The sequence below is a fragment of the Budorcas taxicolor genome, chromosome 1 (genome assembly GCF_023091745.1).
Source record: "Budorcas taxicolor isolate Tak-1 chromosome 1, Takin1.1, whole genome shotgun sequence".
In the NCBI taxonomy this organism is placed as follows: domain Eukaryota; kingdom Metazoa; phylum Chordata; class Mammalia; order Artiodactyla; family Bovidae; genus Budorcas; species Budorcas taxicolor.
This window is the reverse complement of record NC_068910.1, coordinates 144,210-167,540: the sequence shown is the minus strand read 5'-3', so window position 1 is coordinate 167,540 and position 23,331 is coordinate 144,210. Positions and strand designations below refer to the sequence as shown.

General features: G+C 63.0%; 1 protein-coding gene across 1 annotated transcript; it reads right to left on the bottom strand.

The window, feature by feature from the left end:
- Window positions 1-430: 430 nt before the first annotated feature.
- ALDH1L1 (aldehyde dehydrogenase 1 family member L1) lies at window positions 431-21,746 on the bottom strand. The gene is made up of 22 exons (XM_052641422.1): window positions 21,617-21,746; window positions 20,477-20,711; window positions 19,800-19,965; window positions 18,535-18,636; window positions 17,918-18,007; window positions 16,218-16,355; window positions 13,549-13,674; window positions 13,120-13,211; window positions 12,398-12,545; window positions 10,979-11,098; window positions 10,059-10,186; window positions 9,246-9,396; window positions 9,015-9,085; window positions 6,999-7,104; window positions 5,469-5,556; window positions 5,002-5,095; window positions 4,405-4,504; window positions 4,237-4,335; window positions 3,038-3,203; window positions 1,982-2,087; window positions 1,333-1,532; window positions 431-554 (listed from the first exon to the last, which is right to left on the bottom strand). Exons 1-22 carry the CDS (start codon window positions 21,741-21,743, stop codon window positions 499-501), a joined length of 2,709 nt encoding a protein of 902 aa, XP_052497382.1. The 5' UTR covers window positions 21,744-21,746; the 3' UTR covers window positions 431-498.
- Window positions 21,747-23,331: the final 1,585 nt, after the last annotated feature.

Here is a 23,331-nt window from a genome sequence, read left to right as displayed (position 1 = left end):
GGGACTGTACTCGGGCCCCTGCCCCCAGGTCCTGGCAGTCAGCCCCCGAGCCCCTGCCATGCCCAGAGTGACAGGAACACCAGGAGCATCTGTCTATTGGGCAACTCTGGGGGCTCCTGGTGGGCTGCTCACCAAGAAGACCCAGCCAGGGCCAGGAGCTCCAACTCTCAGTTCTGCCCCAACCCCATACTCCAGAAAGGGGAGACAGTCAGGGCCGGAGAGGCAGGCCACACCCCCTCAGACAGGGTGGGTCCCCTCTGCGGCTCATCTCCACAGCCAGCCCCAGGCAGGGGGCAGAGCCCAGGAGTCAGGGCTTGCGGGTGGGCGGGGACACGGATGCTGGCCAGGACCTTTATTCACATGGGGTCATTTCCTGACCGAGCCTGAGGTCACATGGATTGGGCAAGGTGGGGGTCCCGGATGGGGAAGGGTGCAGGCCAGAGGCTTCCACCACATCCGGGGTCGAGCCCGCAGCCGGGGACGGTCCTGAGACCCTCCTCAGTACTCGAAGGTGACCGTCTTGACCCGCAGGTACTCGTTCAGGGCGGCCTCTCCTGCAAGAAACCCGTGTCGGGGGCAACGTCACGGTCCCAGCAGCTGCTCTGGTGGGCGGCGCTGGCGTGCCCGGCGCTGTGGTCATCTCAGAACCCCCACCCCCCGTGTCACCCCCCAGACCCCCTTCTTCCACGGCTCTGAGGGGCCCTGCTGCTCTCCCGCACGTTGCTGCGCCTGCCAAGCTGGGCACCAAAGCCGATCCCCACAGGATCCAGCCCCCAGCTGCTGGCTTCCACAGTGGCAGAGTGGGGGGTGGGAGCCACACCAACTCATGCAGGGGCCAGGGAAAGGGGGCACCGGGCAGAGGCCCACTTCCCCAGGAAGGCCGGGCCCGGTGCCACCCTTTCTGCCTTGGCACTCACATCACCTTCTCGTGTTCGCCCGGCCCCCACAGGCTCCCTCTCTGAGGATGAAGCCGGAGCCTGATCAGGGCTCCCAGGCCCCCTTGATCTTGATCTTGCCCTTGCCTGCCCCCGGCCCACTCAAGCACTCAGCCTCTCTCTGCAGCTCCAGTAGCAGTTCCTCCAGCCGCTCGGGTCTCAGCCCACACCGGGAGGCCCACCCAGCGCCCAGCTGAAGCCACTGTCCAGCCTCCTGCTCAGACCACTGTCTGGACAGCTTCTAGCAGGATCTGACTCCCTGCCTTGGTCACCGGCTTGTCGGCTCCCAGAAAGAAGTAAGTGGCCATCTCGTCAGCTCTACCCTGGCCCCTGGGCTGAGCGGCCTCTAACGGGTGTTTGCTGAATGGATAAATGAAAGCAGGCATGGCTGGCTTACCCAGGTCTTTGCCGAACCCTGACTGCTTGAACCCTCCGAAGGGAGCGGCCACGTCAGTCTTGTTGTATGTGTTGACGAACACAGTGCCAGCCTCCAGCTTGTCACTGACGTACAGGGCCTTGTTGATGTCCCTGGTGAAGACACCAGAGGCCAGGCCGAACTCCGTGGCATTGGCCCGAGTCAGCACTGCATCCACGTCGCTGCAGGGAAAACCAGGAGGGCCTCCGTGAGGAGGGCAAGGGGCCAGCCCTGGACGGAGAGCACCAAGAGGCCTGCACTCCTGCCCCAGGCGGAGCCCGACACAGCACAGGGCCAAGAACGGTCAATCCTGCCAACCAAACTGCAGATTCGCAAGTGAAATAAACGATGACTGCCGTGCAGGCCCAAGGTTTGGCCAGTTCACGACGCAGCCGTTGGGACTCAAGGCGGAAGCCAGCGTGCTGTGGAGCTGGAGAGATGCAGAGGACACCCCCGGCGGGCCTGAAGCCCTGCAGCCACCCCAGCCGGGGTCGCCTCCTCTGTGCCGAGAGGACTCTGCGGGGGTCCGGCTGCGTCCACAGCCCCACCGGTCTGAGCTCCCTCCCCGCAGCTCACATGAAGACCCTGGTGACCAGGACGGGCTCTCAAGAGGCCTAAGCGGGACCCGTACCCGTCGGCAAACCGAGAGATGATCATGACGGGCCCAAAGGACTCCTCCCGGGCTATGAACATGTGGTCCTGCACGTCTGTGAAGACCGTCGGCTCAAAGAAGAAGCCTGTGGGGAGACGAGGGATTCGAGACCCACCAGTGTCTCCCCTGCCCCGCATGCCAGCCACGAGCCTCGGGGCCTTTCAACCTCCGTCCACCACCAGGGGCCAGTGCTGAGCTGGACACACCCCCTCCCATCCCGACTACCGCCCCACAGGCCCTAGCCACTCCATAGAAACGTTTCCGGCATCAGAAAGGCTTTCTCTAACTATTTCACCTCTGGACACAGAGTCATGGGCCCTGAGACCCGCTGGACTGAGATTGAAAATCAAGAGACTTGAAACTTTCTCTCTACTGTTTAGAAGAAGAAAACAAAAAGATGAATTTAATAGTGTTATTAGTTGCTTAGTTGCATCTGACTGCAACCCCATAGACTGTAGCTCACTAGGCTCCTCTGTCCCTGGGATTCTCCAGGCAAGAATTCTGCAGTGGGTGGCCATGATGCCCTCCTCCAGGGAATCTTCCCGATCCAGGGATCAAACCCGTATTTACCGTCTGAACCACCAGGGAAGCCCCTATTAATTCAATAAAATATTCCATGTTTGTATATATTTACAAATTATAACAGCAATTATAATTTTTAAAACGTGTGTCATGGATGGACACTTGTTGACTCACAGGGTGTGGGTGTGGCCTGTATTCACTTGTCTGCAAAGGAAACGTGCCCCCAGCTCTTGGAGCTCCACAGGCCAGTCTCTGCACCCTGCTACCCCATCCTGCTCACAACCCTCTTTGCCTCCCCACAGAGAGCTGCATGCTGGGGTCTGACCTCCAGCTGGGAGGAGGCTGTATGCACGCCCTACACCTGGTCTGACAGGTGTCCCAACATCCAAGCTCCCCCACCCCTGAGGTCCTAGATTGGGGGGCGGAAGTCTGGGAGCCCGACTGCAGGGGCCTGGCCCCTAGACACTGCCCCAGAGGCCATGCTGCCTGCTGCCCAGTCCGCAGGGCTCTGACCTGGCCGAGGAACCTGCTTCCCGCCGCACACCAGCGTGGCCCCCTCCTCCACGCCACGCTGGCAGTACTCCAGCAGCTTCTGCAGGTGGGCCAGGTGATTCTGTGGCCCGTGGTCGGTGTCCCGGTCCAGGGGATTGCCAATCTTCATCTTCCCCACCTCCTCCACCTGCAGGTGCCCTCCGGGTCAGAGTTGCCTGGGCTTCTGACCGCGGTCACCGCCTGACCCGCCTCCCACAGACAAATCTTTGGTGACCGACCACTGGGTCCTGAAGAAAGTCCACACGCCAGATGCTGGCCTCTGGAACCATGTTCTGGTTCCAAACCTGCCTTCTGGGTTGAAGCCTCAAATGCACCCTCTGTTCAAGGGCATCTGGACTTGGTGTGGGAGCTGGGATGGTGCAGGTGTGCAGGGAGGGGGAGGGCAGGTGTGCGGGGAGGGGGGCAGGTGTGCAGAGAGGGGGGAGGGCAGGTATGCAGGGATGAGGGCAGGTGTGTGGAAGGTAGGTGTGCAGTGAGGGGGATGGCAGGTGTGCAGGGAGGGGGAGGCAGGTGTGCGGGGAGGGGGAGGGCCAGGTGTGCGGGGAGGGGGAGGGGCAGGTGTGCGGGGAGGGAGGGCAGGTGTGCGGGGAGGGGGAGGGCAGGTGTGCGAGGAGGGGGAGGCCAGGTGTGCAGGGATGGGGAGGGCAGGTGTGTGAGGAGGGCAGGTGTGCAGGGATGGGGAGGGCAGGTGTGCGAGGAGGGGGAGGCCAGGTGTGCAGGGAGGGGGAGGGCAGGTGTGCAGGGATGGGGAGGGCAGGTGTGCAGGGAGGGGGAGGGCAGGTGTGCAGGGATGGGGAGGGCAGGTGTGCAGGGAGGGGGAGGGCAGGTGTGCAGGGAGGGGGAGGGCAGGTGTGTGGGGAGGGGGAGGCCAGGTGTGCAGGGATGGGGAGGGCAGGTGTGCAGGGAGGGGAAGGGCAGGTGTGTGGGGAGGGGAGGGCAGGTGTGCAGGGCAGGTGGCAGGGACAGCCAGCATGTGGGTTGGAGCCGTGGGGTTGCTGCTTCTTGCTGAAATACTAAAGTGCAGGAAAGACTTATCACAGCCACCCCGAGGGGTTCAGGACCCAAGTGGCTCATGCCGGACTCCACTGCCAGGCCCTCCCTGGCCCCCAACGCCCTGCTGCTGGCAAGCAGGCAGTGCCAGGCCCAGTGACAGGACCTACCACTCTCTGCACAAACTGGTCGTGGATGGAGTCCTCCACAAAGAGCCGGCCAGCGGCGATGCAGTTCTCGCCTTTGTTGAAGAAGACGGAGCTCATGCCCTGTGCGGAGGGGAGGACAGCGCTGGGTTACAGCCCCTGGGGCAGCCCCCCGCCCCCCGTAGTGCTCACCATCTGCACGGCCTTGCCCAGGTCACAGTCTGCAAAGATGAGGAGGGGCGACTTCCCACCCAGCTCCAGGGAGACCTTCTTCACATTGCTCAGGGCGCAGCTGAAAGGGACAGGGAGAGATGGGCTGGGACACGGGGTGGGGGACACAGGACACGGGACACGGGACATGGGACACAGGACATGGGACACGGGATGGGGGACACGAGACACAGGACATGGGACACGGGACACAGGACTTGGGACATGGGACATGGGACACAGGACATGGGACACGGGACATGGGACGGGGGACGGGGACACGGGACACAGGACACGGGACATGGGACGGGGGACGGGGGACGGGGGACACGGGACATGGGGGCTGAGGGCAGCTCCAGTGCGGGGTCACTCGGAAGAGCAGCCGAGGACCTGGGCTGGAGGGTCCCTGTGAGGCCAGGCCCGCACCTCCTCCCCTCCCCCACCGTCCCAGCGCAGGCCTTGCCCTCGCGGCACCCCCACACCCCCAGACCCTCTCTCCCTTCAGGCTGACCCCAGAGGGAGGTCGTGGAGCCCCACTGGCCTGCGAGCCCTGGCCCCTCTGCCCTCTCCACCACCCACCTTCTCATGATGTGCTTGCCGACCTCGGTGGACCCTGTGAACCCGATCTTCCGCACGTCCGGGTGATCTGACAGTCTCTGGCCGACCAATGAGCCTGTGCAGGATGGGCAAGGCGGGGGGGTCAGGGCAGCCATGGAGCCTGGCCACCCGCCTCCAGCCACCCAGGGCCACACACGCCCGTCCTCCCCGGGGGCTCAGAACCTCCGTGGGAGGTCTTCTAGCCTCTCAAATTCAGTGTGTCTGAGACTCAACTCCTAAGCTTCCTCAGTCCCTCTCCCCTTCCCCGTTCTCCATTCAGTCAACAGCCTCTCCTTGCAATCAGCGGCTGCAGCCAACAGTCACGCTCCCCAACCCCCATCCAGGAGTCCCCCAGTCTGGGGCTCCCCCAGGCAGCACCCCCACCAGGCAGCCCCCTTCACGTCGGGGTGCGTCACATGGCAGGCCTTGTGCCCTGTCCCCGGCCATACCGGATCCCGGCAGGACGTTGACCACGCCCTTGGGGATGCCCGCCTTCAGGGTCAGCTCCGCAAACTTCAAGGCGGTGAGCGGGGTGACCTGAGGGTGCGGGACAGGTGGTCAGGTCCAGAGGGCTGGGCAGCGGGAGCCGGGCACCAGGCTGCTCACCTCAGCGGCTTTCCCCGCAGCCCCACGCCAGGCCTGGGCCCCTGCACCTTCCCCCACCGCCACCTGTTTGCGCCAAGCCCTGGGGCACCAGGGCCATGCCCAGAGGCCGAGGGCACTCCTCGCCCTGGCCTTCAGGACCACCGGCCCTCTTCTGCCACTGCCCATGCCCGCTGGCCTCCAAAAGCTCCTCAGTGCCCAGCCTCACCCTGCCCACCCTGTGTGATGCTGCCGCAGCCAACCTGCCTCCACAACCCCCAGTCTGGGAGAAGCCTGGTTCGGGGGTCTGTGCCCCCCGCCACCTGCCGCCACCGCTGGGCCTCTGGGTGAGCAGTGCCTGGGTGGTTGCTCAGACCCTGAGGGGCTGGGTGAGTGGACGCTCCAGGGACCACTGCCTCGACCTGTCAGCAGCCCCCCAGCCTCAAGGGAGAAGTTAAGGGTCACCTCAGGGGCTGCAGCGATGCTTCCGTCAGCAGACATGTGTGCAAGTCAGTGGGGAATTTATTGTGTGTTAAAATGCCTGAGGAGTGCGGGACTCTGGTGAGCAGGTATCATTTCACTGGTTTCTATTATGTTAATACTGTTGAGGCCCAACCACCCCAAAGGAGCTGAGGGAGTGAGACGCCCCAGCCCACTGCCCCAGCATCAGGCCTGCAGCTCCTAACTGATTTCTCTGAAGTCCAGACGAAGGATGGTGGCTCGTGTGGTGATCCCCACCACAGGCCACGCTGCACAGGCCGCTCCAGTGCAAAGACCCTGTCATGTGGCATCTCCGAGAAGGACCCGTCCCGTGGCTTCTCTGAGAAGGACCCCATCACGTGGCTTCTCTGAGAAGGACCCGTCACGTGGCTTCTCCGAGAAGGACCCTGTCACGTGGCATCTCTGAGAAGGACCCCCGTCACGTGGCTTCTCCGAGAAGGACCCCCCCAGAAGGACCCCCGTCACGTGGCCTCTCTGAGAAGGACCCCGTCACATGGCTTCTCTGAGAAGCCCAGTTGGTGGACAGAGAGGAGCTTCCCCCGGATGTTTGGGGTTTGAAGCTCCAGCTTTAATGGTAGATGCCCCAGGCTCACAGCCCAGAGTTGGGTCCCGGGGCTCACAGGGGGGCAGAGCTGGTGTCCCCAGAAATGATGCAGATGCTCACCAAGCGATGCACACACATCCCGTGCAGCCTGACTCGGCCCCAAGACCCAAACACACCATGTCTTCCCTGTGGGCCGGCCCTCGCAGGCTGCTCTCACCTGCAGAGCCTTCTCCTTCCCGCCCGTGCGGGGTTGGGGGGGCGGGGGTCGGAGGGGCCTGCGGCCCGCCCCCACCCTGCCAGGTAGCGCCCGCGCCCTCCAAGCCCGCAGGCCCCGGGCTGCGCCCGCACCTACCTGGGCAGGCTTGACCACCACCGTGTTGCCCGCGGCCAGGCAGGCAGCCGTCTTCCAGGACAGCATCATCAGGGGGTAGTTCCAGGGGATGATGATGCCGCAGACCCTGTCGGGGAGGCAAGCTGGCCTTCGTCTGTGCGCGCCCCCGGGGCCCCTGCCTGGGCCTCGAGGCCGCCTCCCTCCTCTCCAGGCCAGGCCCCGCCCAGGGCCAGCGTGCAGCTGCCTGCCCGGGCAGAGTGTGCCCAGTCTGCGGCAGCCCCTTCCCAGGAGGGGTGATGGCAGAGGATGCTGCGGTTTCCACTGGGACACCTTCTAGGGACACAGCCTGGAGCCGCCCCAGGAGGAGGATGACAGCAGGCGGGCACGGGTGGGGACAGGCAGGGCCTGGGAGACGGTCTGGGACACAGGGGTGGACAGGCGGCCATGAGAGAGGGTCAGAGGTCATGTGTGTGGGCAGGAGGAGGTGAGAGACGGTCAAGTGTCACTTGGGTGGGTGTGGACGAGGGTCCTCCTGGGCATTAGGCCAGGGCCGTCGCCATGGGAACAAGAGGGACGTGGTCTGTCTGGGGGCCTGAGGAAGCCCGCACGCTGTGCGCTGAGAGGTGCTGTCCAACATCGGTGCTGCCCCTCGTCCCAGAGAAGCCTCTGGCTGGGCAGTGTCTCCACGGAGGGAGCCCCACGTCCTAGGAGAACTACTGATGGCACCATGTGGCCCTGCTTCCTCCTGACCCTTAGAACCTGGAGATGGCAGCCCCTCTCTGTGGGTCAGCGAGACAAGCTCACCCCAAGGGGGCCCCTCAAAGACCAGGTGACTGCCGTTTCCTCACTCCCACCGCCGTCTTCACCACCACCGTCGTCACCACCGTCTTCATCACCATTGTCGTCACCACCATCGTCTTCATCACCGTCGTCACCACCGTCGTCACCACCGTCGTCTTCACCACCAGCTTCACCACCGTCTTCACCACCTTCTTCACAACCACCGTCTTCACCACCTTCTTCACCACCATCTTCACCACCTTCTTCACCACCGTCGTCACCACCGTCGTCACCACCAGCTTCACAACCACCGTCGTCACCACCGTCGTCTTCACCACCAGCTTCACCACCGTCTTCACCACCTTCTTCACCACCGTCGTCTTCATCACCGTCGTCACCACCATCTTCACAACCACCGTCTTCACCACCGTCGTCACCACCACCGTCTTCACCACCGTCTTCACCACCGTCGTCACCACCGTCGTCTTCACCACCTTCTTCACCACCGTCTTCACCACCTTCTTCACCACCTTCTTCACCATCATTTTCATCTCCGTCTTCTCCATCATCATCAGAGAATGTTTCCCCAAACAACGACAGCCTGGCCGAGCCCAGCAGTGGGAGGAGGGTGCTCAGAGACCAAGGCAGACAGGTCAGTAAGAAGCCACTTGGCCTGCAGAGCAGGACTGCAGTGCAGACTGGGGCCAGCCTGGGGCCCACACACCTTCCTGGGAGTGGTGGGGTGTGCTGAGGGGTTAGGAAAGCTGGTGCCCACCCCAGATACACCCAGCAGACCCAGAGGGACAGAGCTTGAGAGGGAACAGGGCAAGAGCCCCAGGAAAGAAGGAGAACTGGGCTGGGGGCTCCAAAGCTGAAATCCTGCAGAGACTTGCTGCCACCAGGGCTGGGTCGTGCCTGCAGCCCTGCCTGAGGGGGTGACCTTATCTGGAAACAAGGTGTCTGGCAGGTGGGGTCTGCAAAGCAATGAAAGGTGAAAGTGAAGTTGCTCAGTCGTGTCCAGCTCTTTGCAACTTCATGGACTGTAGTCTACGAGGTTCCTCCATCCGTGGAATTTTCCAAGCAAGAGTACTGGAGTGGGTTGTCATTTCCTTCTCCAGGGGATATTCCTGACCCAGGGATTGAACCCGGGCCTCTAGAGCCACCAGGCAAAGGAATGGCTGTCTGATAAAATGTGGCTGGGGAAGGGCCTCTGAGCCCCCACATGCATTCCTGGGAAGTGCCCAGCCCGTGACTCACCCGACGGGCTCCCTCCGGGTCATAGTCAGGTTCCGGTTGGGTCTGGCCTGGTTGATGGGGATGGTGGAGCCCTGGATGAAGCAGCAGTGGCGTCACTGGCGGGGCGGGGTGGGGCTCTGGCTATCCCCTGCCGGGCAGCTCCTTGCACCCAGGCCCAGGGCGGGATGGGACTGTCTGTCCCGAAGCCCCATCTGGCGTTGCACAGGACGGCTGAGGCACTCGGAGCCCCACCTGGATCTTGTCACACCAGCCAGCGAAGTAGCGAAAGGTCTGGACGGACATGCCCACGTGCGTCTTCAGGGCCAGCGTGTAGACCGCGCCTGCGTCCAGGGCCTCGATGGTGGCCAGCTCCTCCTGGTGCTGCTCCATGAGCTCCGCCAGCCTGGGGGGGGGGGCAGGGCAGAGGGGGTGCTGGCCTCAGGCCGGCACAGCCCGCCTGCCCTCTCGGGGGTCTGCCAGCCTGGGGGGAGCGGGGCGGAGGGGGCGCTGGCCTCAGGCTGGCACAGCCCGCCTGCCCTCTCCGGGGTCTGCCAGCCTGGGGGGAGCGGGGCGGAGGGGGCTCTGGCCTCAGGCTGGCACAGCCCGCCTGCCCTCTCGGGGTCTGCGCCCCATGCAGTCTCTGGCCTCAGTGTTGTCATCTGTTAGATGGGGTGGCATTCCCTTGGCTGGAGGGGCTGCTGTGGGCTCCCCCCCATGTGAAGGCCTCACCTCTGGGAGCAGGATTGGGGGGTCAGGTGGAGCCCACCCGTCCAGAGCCGCCCTCAGCCTTGAAGGTGGCTGACCTGTCCTTCTGCCCCGGCCACCGGCAGGCCCCAGCACCCCCGTCCGCTCCCAGCTTGCTGGCCCCTCCAGGGACCCCCAGGGAGGCAGCCCCCAGGTCCTGCCTGGCTGACCGGCCACCAGTGGGAGCACCCCAAGTCCTCCCTGGGCATCTGCTGGCACCGGCTTCACCGGAAGGGGGCGGGACATAGGAGGCTCCTCCCCGGGGCCGCCCGCGGCGCAGTCAGGAGTCCTCCTGGAAGCGGATGCGGGCGGGGCTCGCACCTGTACAGGAGGCGGCCGCGGTCCCGTGCGCTGATCTTCCCCCACCGGCCATTCTCAAAGGCGTCCTTCGCAGCGGCCACGGCCTTGTCCACGTCGCTGACCTGGGCCAGGGACACCTGGCAGAGGACCTGTGGGGGGGCCGCGCCCTGAAGCCCTCTGGGCCCCCCGCCCCCTGGGGCCCAGCGGGAGAAGGCCCGGCTCGCGGGGGGCGGGCGGGGGCCGGGCGGGGGGCGGTGGGAGGGGCTGTGTTTCCGTGTCCCCGGGGCCTTAGCTGCCTGGATCCCCAAACAGGGCAACGGATGCAGACTGCAGCTCAGCGTCTTTGACCAAGAGCAGAAGCAGACCCACACACTGAGGGGGTCCCGGTGGGGAGGTTTGTTTCTTAATAAGCCTGCCCGAGCCCCTGGATCCTGTGCCCTGAGGGTGCCCACCTGCCCTGCAGCTCAGGCCTCCACGTAGACGGGCCGGGGGTGGGAGTGGGGCTGAGGCTGGCGTCCGCTCGGCCTCCCGCCCGGGGTCCCCAACGGGGGCCTGTAGGTGCTGACATCCCCTGACAGGCTTGCCTGGGGGTCCTTGTCTGGGTCCACACGGCCCACCCGTTACTCTCTTTAAACCCCCTCAGGACCCGCCTTCTGCGTCCAGTCCCTGTAGGTGTGCGTGTGTAGCAGTGTGTCCATCTCAGAACGTGTGTGTGTGTGTGTGTGAACTTGACTGCCTCTGCTCTGATGTGATGCCCGATGGCCACAGCCAAGTAGTCTGAGAGCCTGGGATGCTGAGGGCCTCAGTGAGGGGGGCCCTGATTGTGGGGGGAGTGAGGGGCAGGGCGGGGGCCTCCTAATGCGGGGGGGTGTCAGTGGCCAGGAGAGGGCCCTGAGGGGTCATGGAGAGCGGTGGGCTGAGGGCCCCGGGCCTGAGCTCACACTGCCGTCTGTCGGGTTGGTGGTCTCGTAGGTCTTGCCGCCCTCGGCGTCCACAAACGCGCCCCCAATGAACAGCTGATGGGGCATCCGGAGGGTCAGCTTATTCACGGCTTTTTCTACCTGAGGGGCAAGGACCTCAGGCTGGAGCTACAGGGGCATCCCTGACAGGCAGGGATCCCCCCCAGAGACATGGGGACTACTTGCCCCGCCAACCCTTCCACACACAAGCAGGGGCCTGGGGTCTCCTCACGGATCCATCCCTGCTGCCCGGGGCTGTCGTGCAGGGCAGAGGGGACGGCTGAGACAGAGACGCAGGGCCAGCCTGCTGGCCGAGCGGCCCCGGCCCCAACCCTTGAGCTCCACACTCAGCAAGTGACAGCAGTGACAAACGGGGGTGACACGGCCCCGCTGCATCGCTCGCACACGGGGCCGCAGGGTGGCTTCTCCCCTGATGTCCACGACCCGAGGCCAGCCTGGCGTCCACCCGGTCTCCTCTCCTTCCTTCATCAGCCTTGCTCCCAACTCCCAGCCAGACAAACCATCACAAAGATCATTCCCGTAGGAGCTGTAGCCTAACAAGACACCCCAAGGGTGGTTTCTGCAGAGTTTCTTTACAAATAGGTCTGCGTCACTTCCTCACACTTCACACACACAAGCTGAATATACAGGGTCGTTTGTTTTCCTTCTTGGAAGCGAAAGTGCGGAAGTTGCTCAGTCGTGTCCAACGTTTTGTGTCCCCGTGGACTCCAGGCCAGAATGCTGGAGTGGGTAGCCTTTCCCTTCTCCAGAGGAGCTTCCCAACCCAGGGATCAAACCCAGGTCTCTCGCATTGCAGGAGGATTCTTTATAGCAGCTGAGCCGCCAGGGAAGCCCTTCTTGGGAAACCATTCCTAATTCCTCTCTCTGTCCCATCGGTCTCTCTGTCTCCTGCGTCAACCAAAGGCCTTTAATGCAGTGACTGGTCGCCCGGGTGATGGAAGAGCCGGAGGCTGAGCCCAGCAGAAAGCCTCTGCCAGTGCTGAACCAGGACGAAGGGAGGAGGTGGTGGAGCCCAGAAGAGGGGTAAGGGTCAGCAGGAGGGGCAGGACGGGAGCTAGAGGCCACACCAGAAACCCGCAGTGGAGAAGGGGGAGGGAGAGACGCACTGTGGACATGTCTCCTCGACAGCCCGTTTCCTGCCCTGAATCTTAGACAACAGCGACCTCTGTAGAGTCTGCCCCACCACCTGGCATCTTCAGGCTGCTCGGAGTTACCACGGGAAGCTTGGTCACCAAAGGGCAGGCTCTTGGGGTCCTGGGCTTCTGGATGCCCAGGCTTCCCCGGGTGTCCCCGTGGACCCGCAGATGTGGGTGCCTGCGGGGTGTGCAGGCTCACACGGCCCGTGCACCCAGGCCTGCCTGCGGGGCTCCTGGGACTCACGTAGGCGATGGCACACTCGGCCTCCTTGTCGTCCCCTCGCAGCCTTCTCACTAACAGCTGGATGAAGTCCCCGAAGGTGGTTGCCATGTAGACATCTTCATTTTCCAGTTCCAGGCCGTCACACAGCTCCTTGACCTCCTCCACCAGCCTGAAGGACAGAAGGGGGGAGAATGGAGCCTGGACAAGGCCCAGGGTCCTGCCCTCCTCTCAGCAGAGCTGGCGGCTCTGCTCAGCACCCAGAGCATGGGTGCTGGTCTAGAATCAGTCTGGAAAGCCCAGTTTGTAGATCCGGAGGCTCTGGGTTTAAGTTCCGGCTCCATCAGTACTAACTCGTGACCAGTTGCTTCGGGAGGGCTTGTGGTCGCTTTAAAGCTGCTGCACACCGTTTGCTCTTCCTCCTGTGAGGTGGGGTCTCAGCCCCTGCCCTGCCCTGTGCCTGCCGAGTCCTTCTGGGGAGGCAGCCTCTTCTGTCTGCTTGCTGGGCTTCCGCTCACAGAGCCGTAAGCAGCCAGCTGCACGTCCAGGCCCAGAGTGGCCGCTCCAGGGCCGTGACCCCACTGGGGATGGCCGCACCCGCCCACCAGCTGTCCCGCGCCAGGTGGGCGCAGGCCTGCACACCGGTGTCCTTTCTGATCTCTGACCCACACAGTGCCGCTCCTCAGTTTGGGGGTGACGTCCAACTCAGAGACCCCAGGGGCTCCACCCCCGCCCCCCCACCTCACCTGACGACGTCCACGGATGCGGCCCCTGACTTGAAGAAGTCCGTGGACTCGTCCACCTCCGGCACGCTGGGGAGGATCCGCTTCCAGGCATCCTGGAGGGCAGGGCAGTGAGAACGAGCCCCCAGGCCCAGAAGGCAGCCCCCGGTGCAGCCCGGCCCCAGGCGGGCCTGTCCCCTCCGGGCTTTGCTGCACCCAGGGCTGGACGGTCCTTGGGTGATCACCTTCCTCCCAGCACCCGGCTGTAGGCCCTCATGTCGTTGGGCGGTAGGACCCAGCAGAGGAAGGAGGGCCAGGGGACATCCGGAGGACAGAACCACGGTGTGCCTGAGGCCAGGACACACAGACTCCAGGTGTGCGCGCCCTGCCCCCAGCAGAACACGCACCGAGGGCATGCACGCCCCCACCACAGCAGCCCTGCCGGCTCCTCACCCGCACGGCCTCCGCGGTGCCCAGCTCCTCCTCCGTCAGCTCCAGGGTGCTGCTCTCTGCCCTCCTGAAGAAGCGCGCAGCTGGGATCATCTTCCCATCCTCCAGCTGGATGTTCTTCACCAGCAGCTGCGACAGGAGGTCCATGAGTGCCCCCGGGTCACCCTGCGGCTGGCACGCACTCGCCCCTGTTCTCCCCTAAGTAGGCCTGGACATGGGCAGGGCGTGAGGAGACCAGACGGGCGGGGGTGCGGGCAGCGGTTGGGGGGACCCATGTCCTCCACCCCAGCACGCTCGCAGGCTTGGAAACCCACAATGGCTGTATTTGGAGAAGGAAATGGCAGCCCACTCCAGTATTCCTGCCTGGAGAATCCCATGGACAGAGGAGCCTGATGGGCTGCAGTCCATGGGGTCACAGAGAGTCGGACATGACTGAGCGACTCACAACAGTGGCTGTAGTATTCTATAAAACCGATGCCTGCATGTGAAACGGAAGTCGTCCCAGCACTGCCTTGAAGGCCAATGGAGAAAACAGTCAGTCACCCAGCACCCAGCACCCAGCTTGCGGAAACCGCATGGAGACTGGCCCCAGCCGTCAGAGGCTCCCTCTGGGTGGGGAGCATGTGCGCTCACGGCAGAGGATGTGTTTGCCAGGTGAGATGCTCTGTGAAGCGCGCCCCCCCCAGAACTGGAGCCAGGCTCCCTGCTCACTGCGCCCACCACCCCGACTGTTGCCCTGTGTGCTCTGGAGCCCCAGCCCGGCCCAGCCCGGCTGGACGTTCCTGAGAGACCCTCAGCCAAGGGCCACCATGACTGCCGCTTGGCCTCACGGTCCCTCAGGGATGTCAGGGAGATTGCGGCCCAACCCATGTGGCTGGTGCCTTCCTCCGGCGGCTGTGCCAGGGCCTGCACCCAGGCCCGTCCTCCACTGCTGCTGGCAGCTGAGCTCGGCCCCGGCCAGCAGAGAGGCCTGCCTCTCTGTGACCACCATCCTCCTCCCGGGCTGCCTTCCTCCATAACTCACACGCACATGCTCCTGTCTGGGTCTGCTGCGGGAACCTGGCTGAGATAGATGCCTCATTCAACTGCAGCACCGCCCATGAAGGGGCACCCAGGCGCTGTGACCCGCAGGCGGCCTCGGGCCAGCAGGACAGGCACCCAGAGTGAGCTCTCACCGGTCCAAGCCAAGCTGCTCCCTGCCCTGGCCTGTTCTCACGGCCGCCACCATGCGTTCAGCATCCGCAGAGTCCCCTGGAGTTCCCCCAGTGCCCCAAGACCCCTGCCTGCCTCCTTCTCCGCTGGCCCGGGCACCTTGGGGCCCAGGCCACCTGCCCACCACCTCGTGCGGTGGGTGTCACGGTGAGTGGCAGGCCCGGAGCCAGTGGGCAGGGCCGGAGCGCAGCTCCGCCGCGGACGTGCGTGGGTAACAATAGACAGGGGGTCTGAATTTCTTTGCTTCAGTTTTCTACTTTGGTAAAATGGTGAAATGCTAACACCGGTCTCATACAGCTGTGAGGAGAACCGAACTGTTTTAAACAGAGCGTGGCTCTCAAGCACACATCAGCATTCAGCTGCATAAATCCTGGGTGTCGCCCTGAGCTGCTGTCGCTAAAGTGGGTCAGAGCAGCTTACGTGCCTGGTGGGACTTCCATTCAAAGAGAAGGAAAGCATGCATGCTCTGTGCACCTGGACTCTGCTGGGCTTAGACAAGGCCTGGGCACAGGGCTTCCTGGACAAGACCCTCCGACTCTGACGCCCCACAGGGCCCGCAGCTCAAGACCCCGAATTACGCCCAGGCATAGGGCTCCCTGGACAAGACCCCCCGACTCTGATGCCCCCCAGGGCCCCCAGCTAAAGACCCCCAGTTACGCCCAGGCACAGGGCACTGTGGACAATACCACCTGACTCTGATGCTCCCCAGGGTCCCCAGCTCAAGACCCCCAGTTACGTCCAGGCACAGGGCATTCTGGACAAGACCCCTCAACTCTGATGACCCACAGGGTCCCCAGCTCAAGACCCCCAGTTACGCCCAGGCACAGGGCACTCCAGACAAGACCTTCTGACTCTGATGCCCCCCAGGGCCCCCAGCTCAAGACCCCCAGTTACGCCCAGGCATAGGGCTCCCTGGACAAGACCCCCCGACTCTGATGCCCCCCAGGGCCCCCAGCTCAAGACCCCCAGTTACACCCAGGCATAGGGCTCCCTGGACAAGACCCCCCGACTCTGATGCCCCCCAGGACCCCCAGCTCAAGACCCCCAATTATCCCCAGGCACAGGGCACTGTGGACAATACTGCCCGACTCTGATGCTCCCCAGGGTCCCCAGCTCAAGACCCCCAGTTACGCCCAGGCACAGGGCATTCTGGACAAGACCCCCCGACTCTGACGCCCCACAGGGCCCCCAGCTCAAGACCCCCAGTTACACCCAGGCACAGGGCAATCCGGACAAGACCCCCCGACTCTGACGCCCCACAGGGCCCCCAGCTCAGGCAGGGCACCTGGCCAGTAAGAGCCCAGGGCAGGCCTTCCTGGGACGGATGCCGACCCAGCAGGAGAGGCTCTTCCCTCCTGGATTCTGTGGACCCCTTTCCCTGTTTCCTCCAGAATGGCCTGGAGTCTCCCTGCGGGGCCTGAGCCCACAGTACAGACCAGGAGTTGCAGCAGCACCCTTACCATCCGGCCGTCGTTCCCAAAGAGGACGAGGCCCGCTTTGGTTACCACCCCTGGCCGGTGGGCGCCCGGGATGGGCAGGTCGTCTCCCTCCGGCTCCAGGCCCGCAGTGTTCAGCGTCGAGTTGAAAAACGTCAGCTTCTGTTGGGGACCAGAAACCAGAAGGTGGAGATGAGAGGGGGGCCCCCGCGGCCCACCAGGCGGTGCTGAGCAGGCGGGTGATGATGGGCTGTGACGGTGCGGGGCCAGGACAGCCCAGGTGTCAGCGCCCAGAACACAGACAAGACCTGGGCGGGCAGGAGGCTCCAGAAGGGGCCCCTCCCACCGCACATGGGACCGTGACCTCCAGCCCCAGGGTCAGACACCTGCAGAAAGTGTGCTCAGCCAGCACTGAGGGAAGGCCTGCCTGGGGACGCGCCATGCCCTGGCCGTGGTGCAAAGGGGGCTGGTGGTGGCAAGGCCAGAGATCCTGGACGGTCTGGGAAGCCCGCCCACGAGCAGCAGTTCAGATGGTCAGGGGCTTCATGGAGGACAGGGCTGTCCTCGAAAGGACCTGGCTGAAGCCCCCCACCGCCAGGGCGAAGGCGAGCCAGGGTTGGACTGGGGTCTCTGAGGGCTGCTCAGTGCAGTTCAGTCCCTCAGTCGCGTCCGACTCTTTGCGACCCCACAGACTGCAGCACGCCAGACCTCCCTGTCCATCACCAACTCCCGGAGTTTACTCAAATTCATGTCCATCGAGTCAGTGATGCCCTCCAAACATCTCATTCTCTGTTGTCCCCTTCTCCCGCCTTCAATCTTTCCCAGCATCAGGGTCTTTCCCAATTTGTCAGTTCTTTGCCTCAGGTGGCCAAAAGATTGGAATTTCATCTTCAGCATCAGTCCTTCCAGTGAATATTCAGGACTGATTTCCTTTAGGATGGACTGGTTTGATCTCCTTGTAGTCAAAGGGACTCTCAAGAGTCTTCTCCAACACCAGAGTTCAAAAGCATCAATTCTTCGGCGCTCAGCTTTCTTTATAGTCCAACTCTCACATCCACACATGACTACTGGAAAAGCCATAGCTTTGACTAGATGGACCTTCGTTGGCAAAGTAATGTCCCTGCTTTTTAATATGCTGTCTAAACGGAGACCAGCCTTGGAAAGCCCGGAGCAGACGAGACAGCTCAGTCACACAGCAGAGCTTAATTTAGCTTCTTTTGCAAGACAAGCAAGACCAACTTGACCTCAGGCACTCCTTGCTTGTGTCTCTGGAAATCATAAGCAAAGTTTAAACTGCTCCTCAAAATTGAAATTAAGTGACCTTTAGCCAAATCCCTGTCATTTAAGAAAACTCTGTGACAGCCAGTCACTGCCTCCTCACCGTGTAGCCTGCTTCATGCCAGCAGACCGTGCGTGGTCTGGGGGCTCCTGGCTCCGGACCATCTTCTGCACGAGTGCTCAGCACACAGGCACTGAGTACCGTGTTGGTGATTCTCTACCTTCACTTCTGCTGTTTTGGAACTTTTGACCGCTGAGGGGTGAGAGTCTGACCCCAGAGCTGCTGCCTGGCCTGGAGGCCTCGTGTGTGCAGACCCTACCCCTCCAGGGTCCGGGGGGCTGGGGCTAGGGTCTGGTGGTGGCTGGTGACCATATAGCTCACACGTTCCAGCATTTCAGCAGCAGGGGGCCCAGGAGCACGGCCCTTCCCGGCCACAGGGACATACCTGCCCGCAGGCCTCTGTCCAGGCGCCTGGCACCTTGTCATTCCCACGGATCCAGTTATGAATGGCCTCTGCCGGCTGGTCCCAGTCGATCTGCAGGGCAGGATGTGTGCTCAGCGGGCCCTCCCTGCGCCCCGGCCTCCCCTCCTCCCCATGGGCCCTCCTGGCGCTGGGTGGAGCCTGGGAAGGGGCTGAGGAGCCCTTCCTCTGAATCCCAGAGCTGGGCCAGCCTTCCCCTGGGGCCCGGCTCTGGGTGTGCAAGGACCCTCGGTTTTTCACGGGATGTGAAGGGCAGGATGGTTTGTGGGGAGATGACGCTCTGTGGTCATGAGGACCAGGGCCCAACACACAGGGCCACCCCCCAGGTTAGGGCCACCCCCCAGGTTAGGGCGGCCCCACAGGGCTCACCAGGCCCCTGGAGATCACCCCCTGAGCCCTGATCAGAGACCCAGCCCTGAGCCCCCCAGGATCCCCAACCGGGGCAGCCCCCAGGAGCCCGATGCCTTCCTGGGACTCATCTGGCAGACGACCACCCTCCCGCCAGCCCGTCTCCCTGGGGCCCCCGCCCTCCCTAAAGAGGAACCGGGGAGAGTGCAGACACCTGGTCCCTTGGCACTCACCCTGGCCGTCTCCTTCCTCTGAATCCCCTCGTAGGTGGCGCCATCCTTGGGTTGAGGGAGTCTGGGGGCTTTGCCCTCGGCAATCAGCTTCACAGCCTGAACCTGGGAGGCAGGGGCAAGGGGGTGTCTGAGGCATCAGGACCCTCCCCTCGGCCCTGGGCTCACAGTCTGAACTGTGGGATTGTGTAGACCCCAGCACCACGCCTGGCTCAGGACAGGCACCACGCCTGGCTCAGGACAGGCACCACGGGATCTGCTTTGGGAGCAGGTGGATCTGTGGCTGAAAGCGGGGCCCAGGGCTGGGGGGCGACCCCTGCTGTGCTATGGAGATGCCCCCGTCCGCCTTCTGTCCCACTGCCTCCCCTGTTGGACACGCTGCCCCTCGGGGCTGCACGACAGCTCCAGCATCAACTCCTCGGCCTGCCCTCTGCCTCCAGCTCCTCAGAACTCCTTGGACTTTCCAGTCATGAATTCTTGGGGAAAGAGGGTTTCTTGTCCCCTGGAATCAGGAGGTGTGGACCTTGAGCCACCAGGGACAACTTCTCTTCCTGACCAAGGGTGCCCAACCTGCGGAGGAAGCTAACCAAACGGGAGGCAGAATCAGAGTGAAGAAACAGAGCCCCTGACAGGCCCAAGCCTCTGGGCTCAGCCAGGCTCGAAGATGTCCCTGTCTGGAGTGTCTTCTCGGAAAGGAGCCCAGAATGCGCCTTTTTGCCCAAGGTTTGCTGAGTTGTTCTGACGGCCGTAAGCAAGTCCCTTCTAATAGAATGGTGTCGATGTTCAGTCACTCAGGCGTGTCTGACTCTCTGTGACCCCATGGACTGCGGCACACCAGGCCTCCCTGTCCATCACTATCTCCCAGAGTTTTCTCTGATTCATGTCCATTGAGTCAGTGATGCCATCCAACCATCTCATCCTCTGTTGCCCCTTCTCCTTTTGCCTTCAATCTTTCCCAGCATCAGGGCCTTTTCCAATGCGCCGGCTCTTGGCATCTGCTGGCCAAAGGATTGAAGCTTCAGCATCAGTCCTTCCAATGAATATTCAGGACTGATCTCCTTTAGGATGGACTCGTTGGATCTCCTTGCAGTCCAAGGGACTCTCAAGAGTCATCTCCAGCACCACAGTTCGAGAGCATCAATTACATGTTCGAACCCTGCCTCTGTGAAACCCTGAACTGAGAGTCCCTCCCACTTGCAGAATCCTAGCCCGCTCAGGGCAGTAGCTGGCGCTGGGGAGCCCTGGGGTGAGTGCAGCCCTGCCCTTACCACGCCTTTGACGCCTTCTGGGAAGAGAAAGCGGTTGTACAGTGAGCTGACGGTGTCATCCGGGAGGACCTCACACTCCTTCTGGAGCAGCAGGTCCCCAGTGTCCAGGCCGTCGTCCGCCCAGAAGATGGTAAACCCCCCTTTCTTGTCCCCATGGATGAGGGTCCTAGGGATGGAAGAGTGACACCTGAGTCCGGAAGGAAAGACCATGGAAAAGGGGTCCTGGGGCCCCTTCCTGCGTCCCTAGGGGAGGATGAAAGAGGGAAAATGGTGTTTACTGATGCAACCCGCGTGCCAGGTATCGGGCGGAAGAAGCCCTAATGCTTCTTCCTTTATCCTTCCTGCCGTGTAACAGCCTCACACGCCCCTTCTACAGATGCAGAGACTGAGGCCCAGTGAAGTGAGGAGATGTGCCTGGAGGTCAGGGGGCTGAGTCCCAACCGGTCCGCCTACAAGCCCGCCCTCTCTTCCGGCTCAGATGCCTGCCTCCCTCACGGCGCCTCTGACGGCTCCACCCTGCAGACTCTCGCCCTCTCATCGGGAGCTGTCTTCTCTGGATGTCTCCAGTCCATCTCTCTCTCTAGGTGGGCAGGCGGGGGTGGATGGTGTCTGGCAGCGCCGACCCCTCGGGGGCCCCTGGAGCGCAGCCGCGGAGCCTGGGGCGGCCGGCCTCTCACCAGTTGATGGCGGAGGCGCCCCGGTGGCGCGGCAGCAGGCTCGGGTGGTAGATGATGGAGCCGTGCCGGGGGGCACCGATGACCTCCATGGGGATGAACTGGCTGCAGAAGGGCAGCACGTTCAGCTCGGCTCCCAGGGCCTGGTACTGCGCAACCACGTCGGGCAGGGCCCGCCCCTTGGCCCGCCAGCGGGTGAACTTGAACACTGGCACGCCGTCCTGCTCAGCCTGCAGGCCTGCAGGACAGCAGGTGAGAGTCTGCCCCCAGCCTCCGAGCCCCTGCCTGCGGGATGGGGGGCTCCTGCACCCCTCTCCAGGCCTGTCCCCCCCAGCACCCCCACTGCCCAGCCAGGGCCAGCCTCTGAGACATCTTTGCCTAGACTGACCCTGCCAGCTGCCAGGACCTCTGAGCGCCTCCGTCTCCCAGACACCCGCGTGGCCCCTGACCTCTTTACCTACAGGCCCCACGAGTGTGTTTCCCTGCCCGGTTGAGGAGCAGCCCTAGGCAGGGGTCACTATCACAGGTTGTGCTGGGGCAGGTGCGGAGCGGTGGTGCCCTGGCCTGCGGTGCTCATCGTGGGAGCCCCCTCTTCCTTCGGAGCCAGCCCCCCCGTTCTGAAGCATTCAGGCCTGAGGAGGATCTGGGGGCCTGAAGGCCCAGCCCTTGAGCTGAGGCCCCAGCTCAGCAGCGATTCTCACACCATGTTCCTTCTGGAGAAGGGGTGCGTCCCCGGCAGCTTGTTGGACATGCAGACCCAGGTCCCATCCCATCCTGGGGGCAGAAACTCTGGGGCTGGGCGTGGGGGGCAGGGGCCTCTGCTCAGTAGGTGCTCCCACCGGAGATGGGGTGCAGGGCTTGCTCACGCCCAAGAACCTGACCCCGGTGATTCCCGCCCGGCAGCCCTTTCGGAGCCTGGGTGAGGGGAGAGGGAAGCCTGGGGTGTTTGGACTGTGGGGTCCTGGGTGCAGGCCGGCCTTCTCCACCACCCTTCCCTGCGATCCACTTTGTTCCAGAAAAGCGTGGCGGTCAGTAGGCCCTGAGCAGGACTGAGGGTGGACCTGTGCGATCGCTTCAGGCCAGGGAAGCTCATGCAAGACCCGCAGGCCCCGCTGCCACCGCCGCCCGCCGGGCACCACTCACCAAGGGGGTCTGCCTTCCCGTCCTTGTCGGGCACAGTGAACACGCCCACCACCTCGTGGCCCTCCTCCCGCAGGCGGCAGTAGACCTCCTGGCCGAACAGGCTCTGTCCGATCACTGCGATCTTCATGGCGGCAGGCCGGGTGGGAGGACCTGGGCAAAAGGGACGCAGCATCCCATGGGGCGCGCTGGCCCAAGGGGGCAGCCCGCCTGCTCCACCCCACCCCCAGGCCCAGCTCTGGGCACCCTGGGTGGCCAGCTACTGCGGGCAGGGGTCCACCTGGGGGGCGGAAGGGGAGGTCACAGGGCTGAGTGGTATGTGATCGCAGGCCCTGGATCCCCCACCTGACGCCCGGAGCCCCCAGCCCAGCACCCAGCACTGTGTGCAGTGTCCTCCCAGGCCATCTGAGCCCTTCTCTGCAACGGACCAGCCCTGCGACCTCAGTTAGGTCACATCAGCTTCTGTCCCCTCATTTGCTGATGACGAAGCTGCTCCTCAAAGGCTTCCAGCCGCAGGTCGGGTGCTCCCCAAGCGGGAAGCGGCGTGGGGTTGTGGACTTGGGGCCTGTCCACTCCAGGGTGCCTTTGGATGAACCCAAGTTCTTAAACTGAACACAGGACCCTGCACCGAAGTCCCCTTCATGCTGAATGGCTTTGTATTCTGTTCAGGAAATCGTCGCTGCCTCCAAGTTCCTGCACACCTTCTCTTCACCTTCCGGTTGTCTGACAGAGGGGCAGAGGCAGTCTCCTCTACAAATGTTGCTGGAACTGCTCGACACCCACACGCGAAACACACATCAACAGGCTTCACAAAAAGTAACTGAAAATGCACCGCAGATTTGAACATAAAATGCAGATGTATGAAACTTCTAGGGGACAACAGATGAGAGCACCCAGTATGTGGTGCTTTTCAGATTCAACAACAAAGGCAGAATTTAAAAAGAGAAAAATAAGCTGGACGTCATCAAGATTAAAAACTCTGCACGAGACGCTGTCAGGTGAGTGAGAACGGCGTGTGTATGGGAGGTACTTGTGTGTAGTGTGTGTGGTGTATGTGTGTGTATGGTACACATATTTGCACACATGTGTTTGGCAGAGTAAAGCCTGGAAGGACTCGCACAGAAATATCAAGAGTTACCAGGCAGGGTTTGGGGGTTTGGAAGTCTTGATAGCCATAATTTTCTTTTTCTTACCAGAATGCTGTTTTTTAAAATATTGGGTGTGTATTACTTGTGGAAAATTAAGAGGACAAAGAAGGTCCCTCTGGAAGCAGGCGGCAGGGTCAGGAAAGCCCCCATGGAGCTGGTGGGCAGGAGCCCTGGGTGGGGACAGCCCACCTTGAGCTTTGGTGCAGGGAAGGTCAGGTCGGGGGGCGGCAAGTGGAGGAGGGAGGGGACCCACAGCCCCTGGGGGGCCTCCTCCCCAGGTGGCACCTCGGTTCCCTCCTCCCGCAGGACTCAGGGACACTGTGAGGCTGCGCCTGCAGCAGGGGGACCCTCAGGGTCTCCAGGCCTCCTGCCCAGTTGTCAGGCCCTGCTCAGGGCCCCTGTTCCGAGCTGCGGTCAGAAGGCCCTTGAGCTGGGCAATCAGCCACAGGCGTCGGTCCCCAGCTGCCCTTTGCTGGCCCAGCACCATCTCCGTGCCTGCAGTCATTCCAGCTGGTCACCTGGTGGTCCACACACTTGTGACCCCCTCAGCCTGCAGGGCCACGCTCCATC

Coding starts and splice junctions, on each gene's coding strand:
- ALDH1L1 (XM_052641422.1), bottom strand. CDS start 21,743: ATGAAGATCGCAGTGATCGGACAGAGCCTGTTCGGCCAGGAGGTCTAC. Junction 16,356..17,917: donor GGACAGAGGCCTGCGGGCAG/GTATGTCCCTGT, acceptor GGTCCCCAACAG/AAGCTGACGTTTTTCAACTC. Junction 9,086..9,245: donor GCTGGTGTGACAAGATCCAG/GTGGGGCTCCGA, acceptor TGCTTCATCCAG/GGCTCCACCATCCCCATCAA.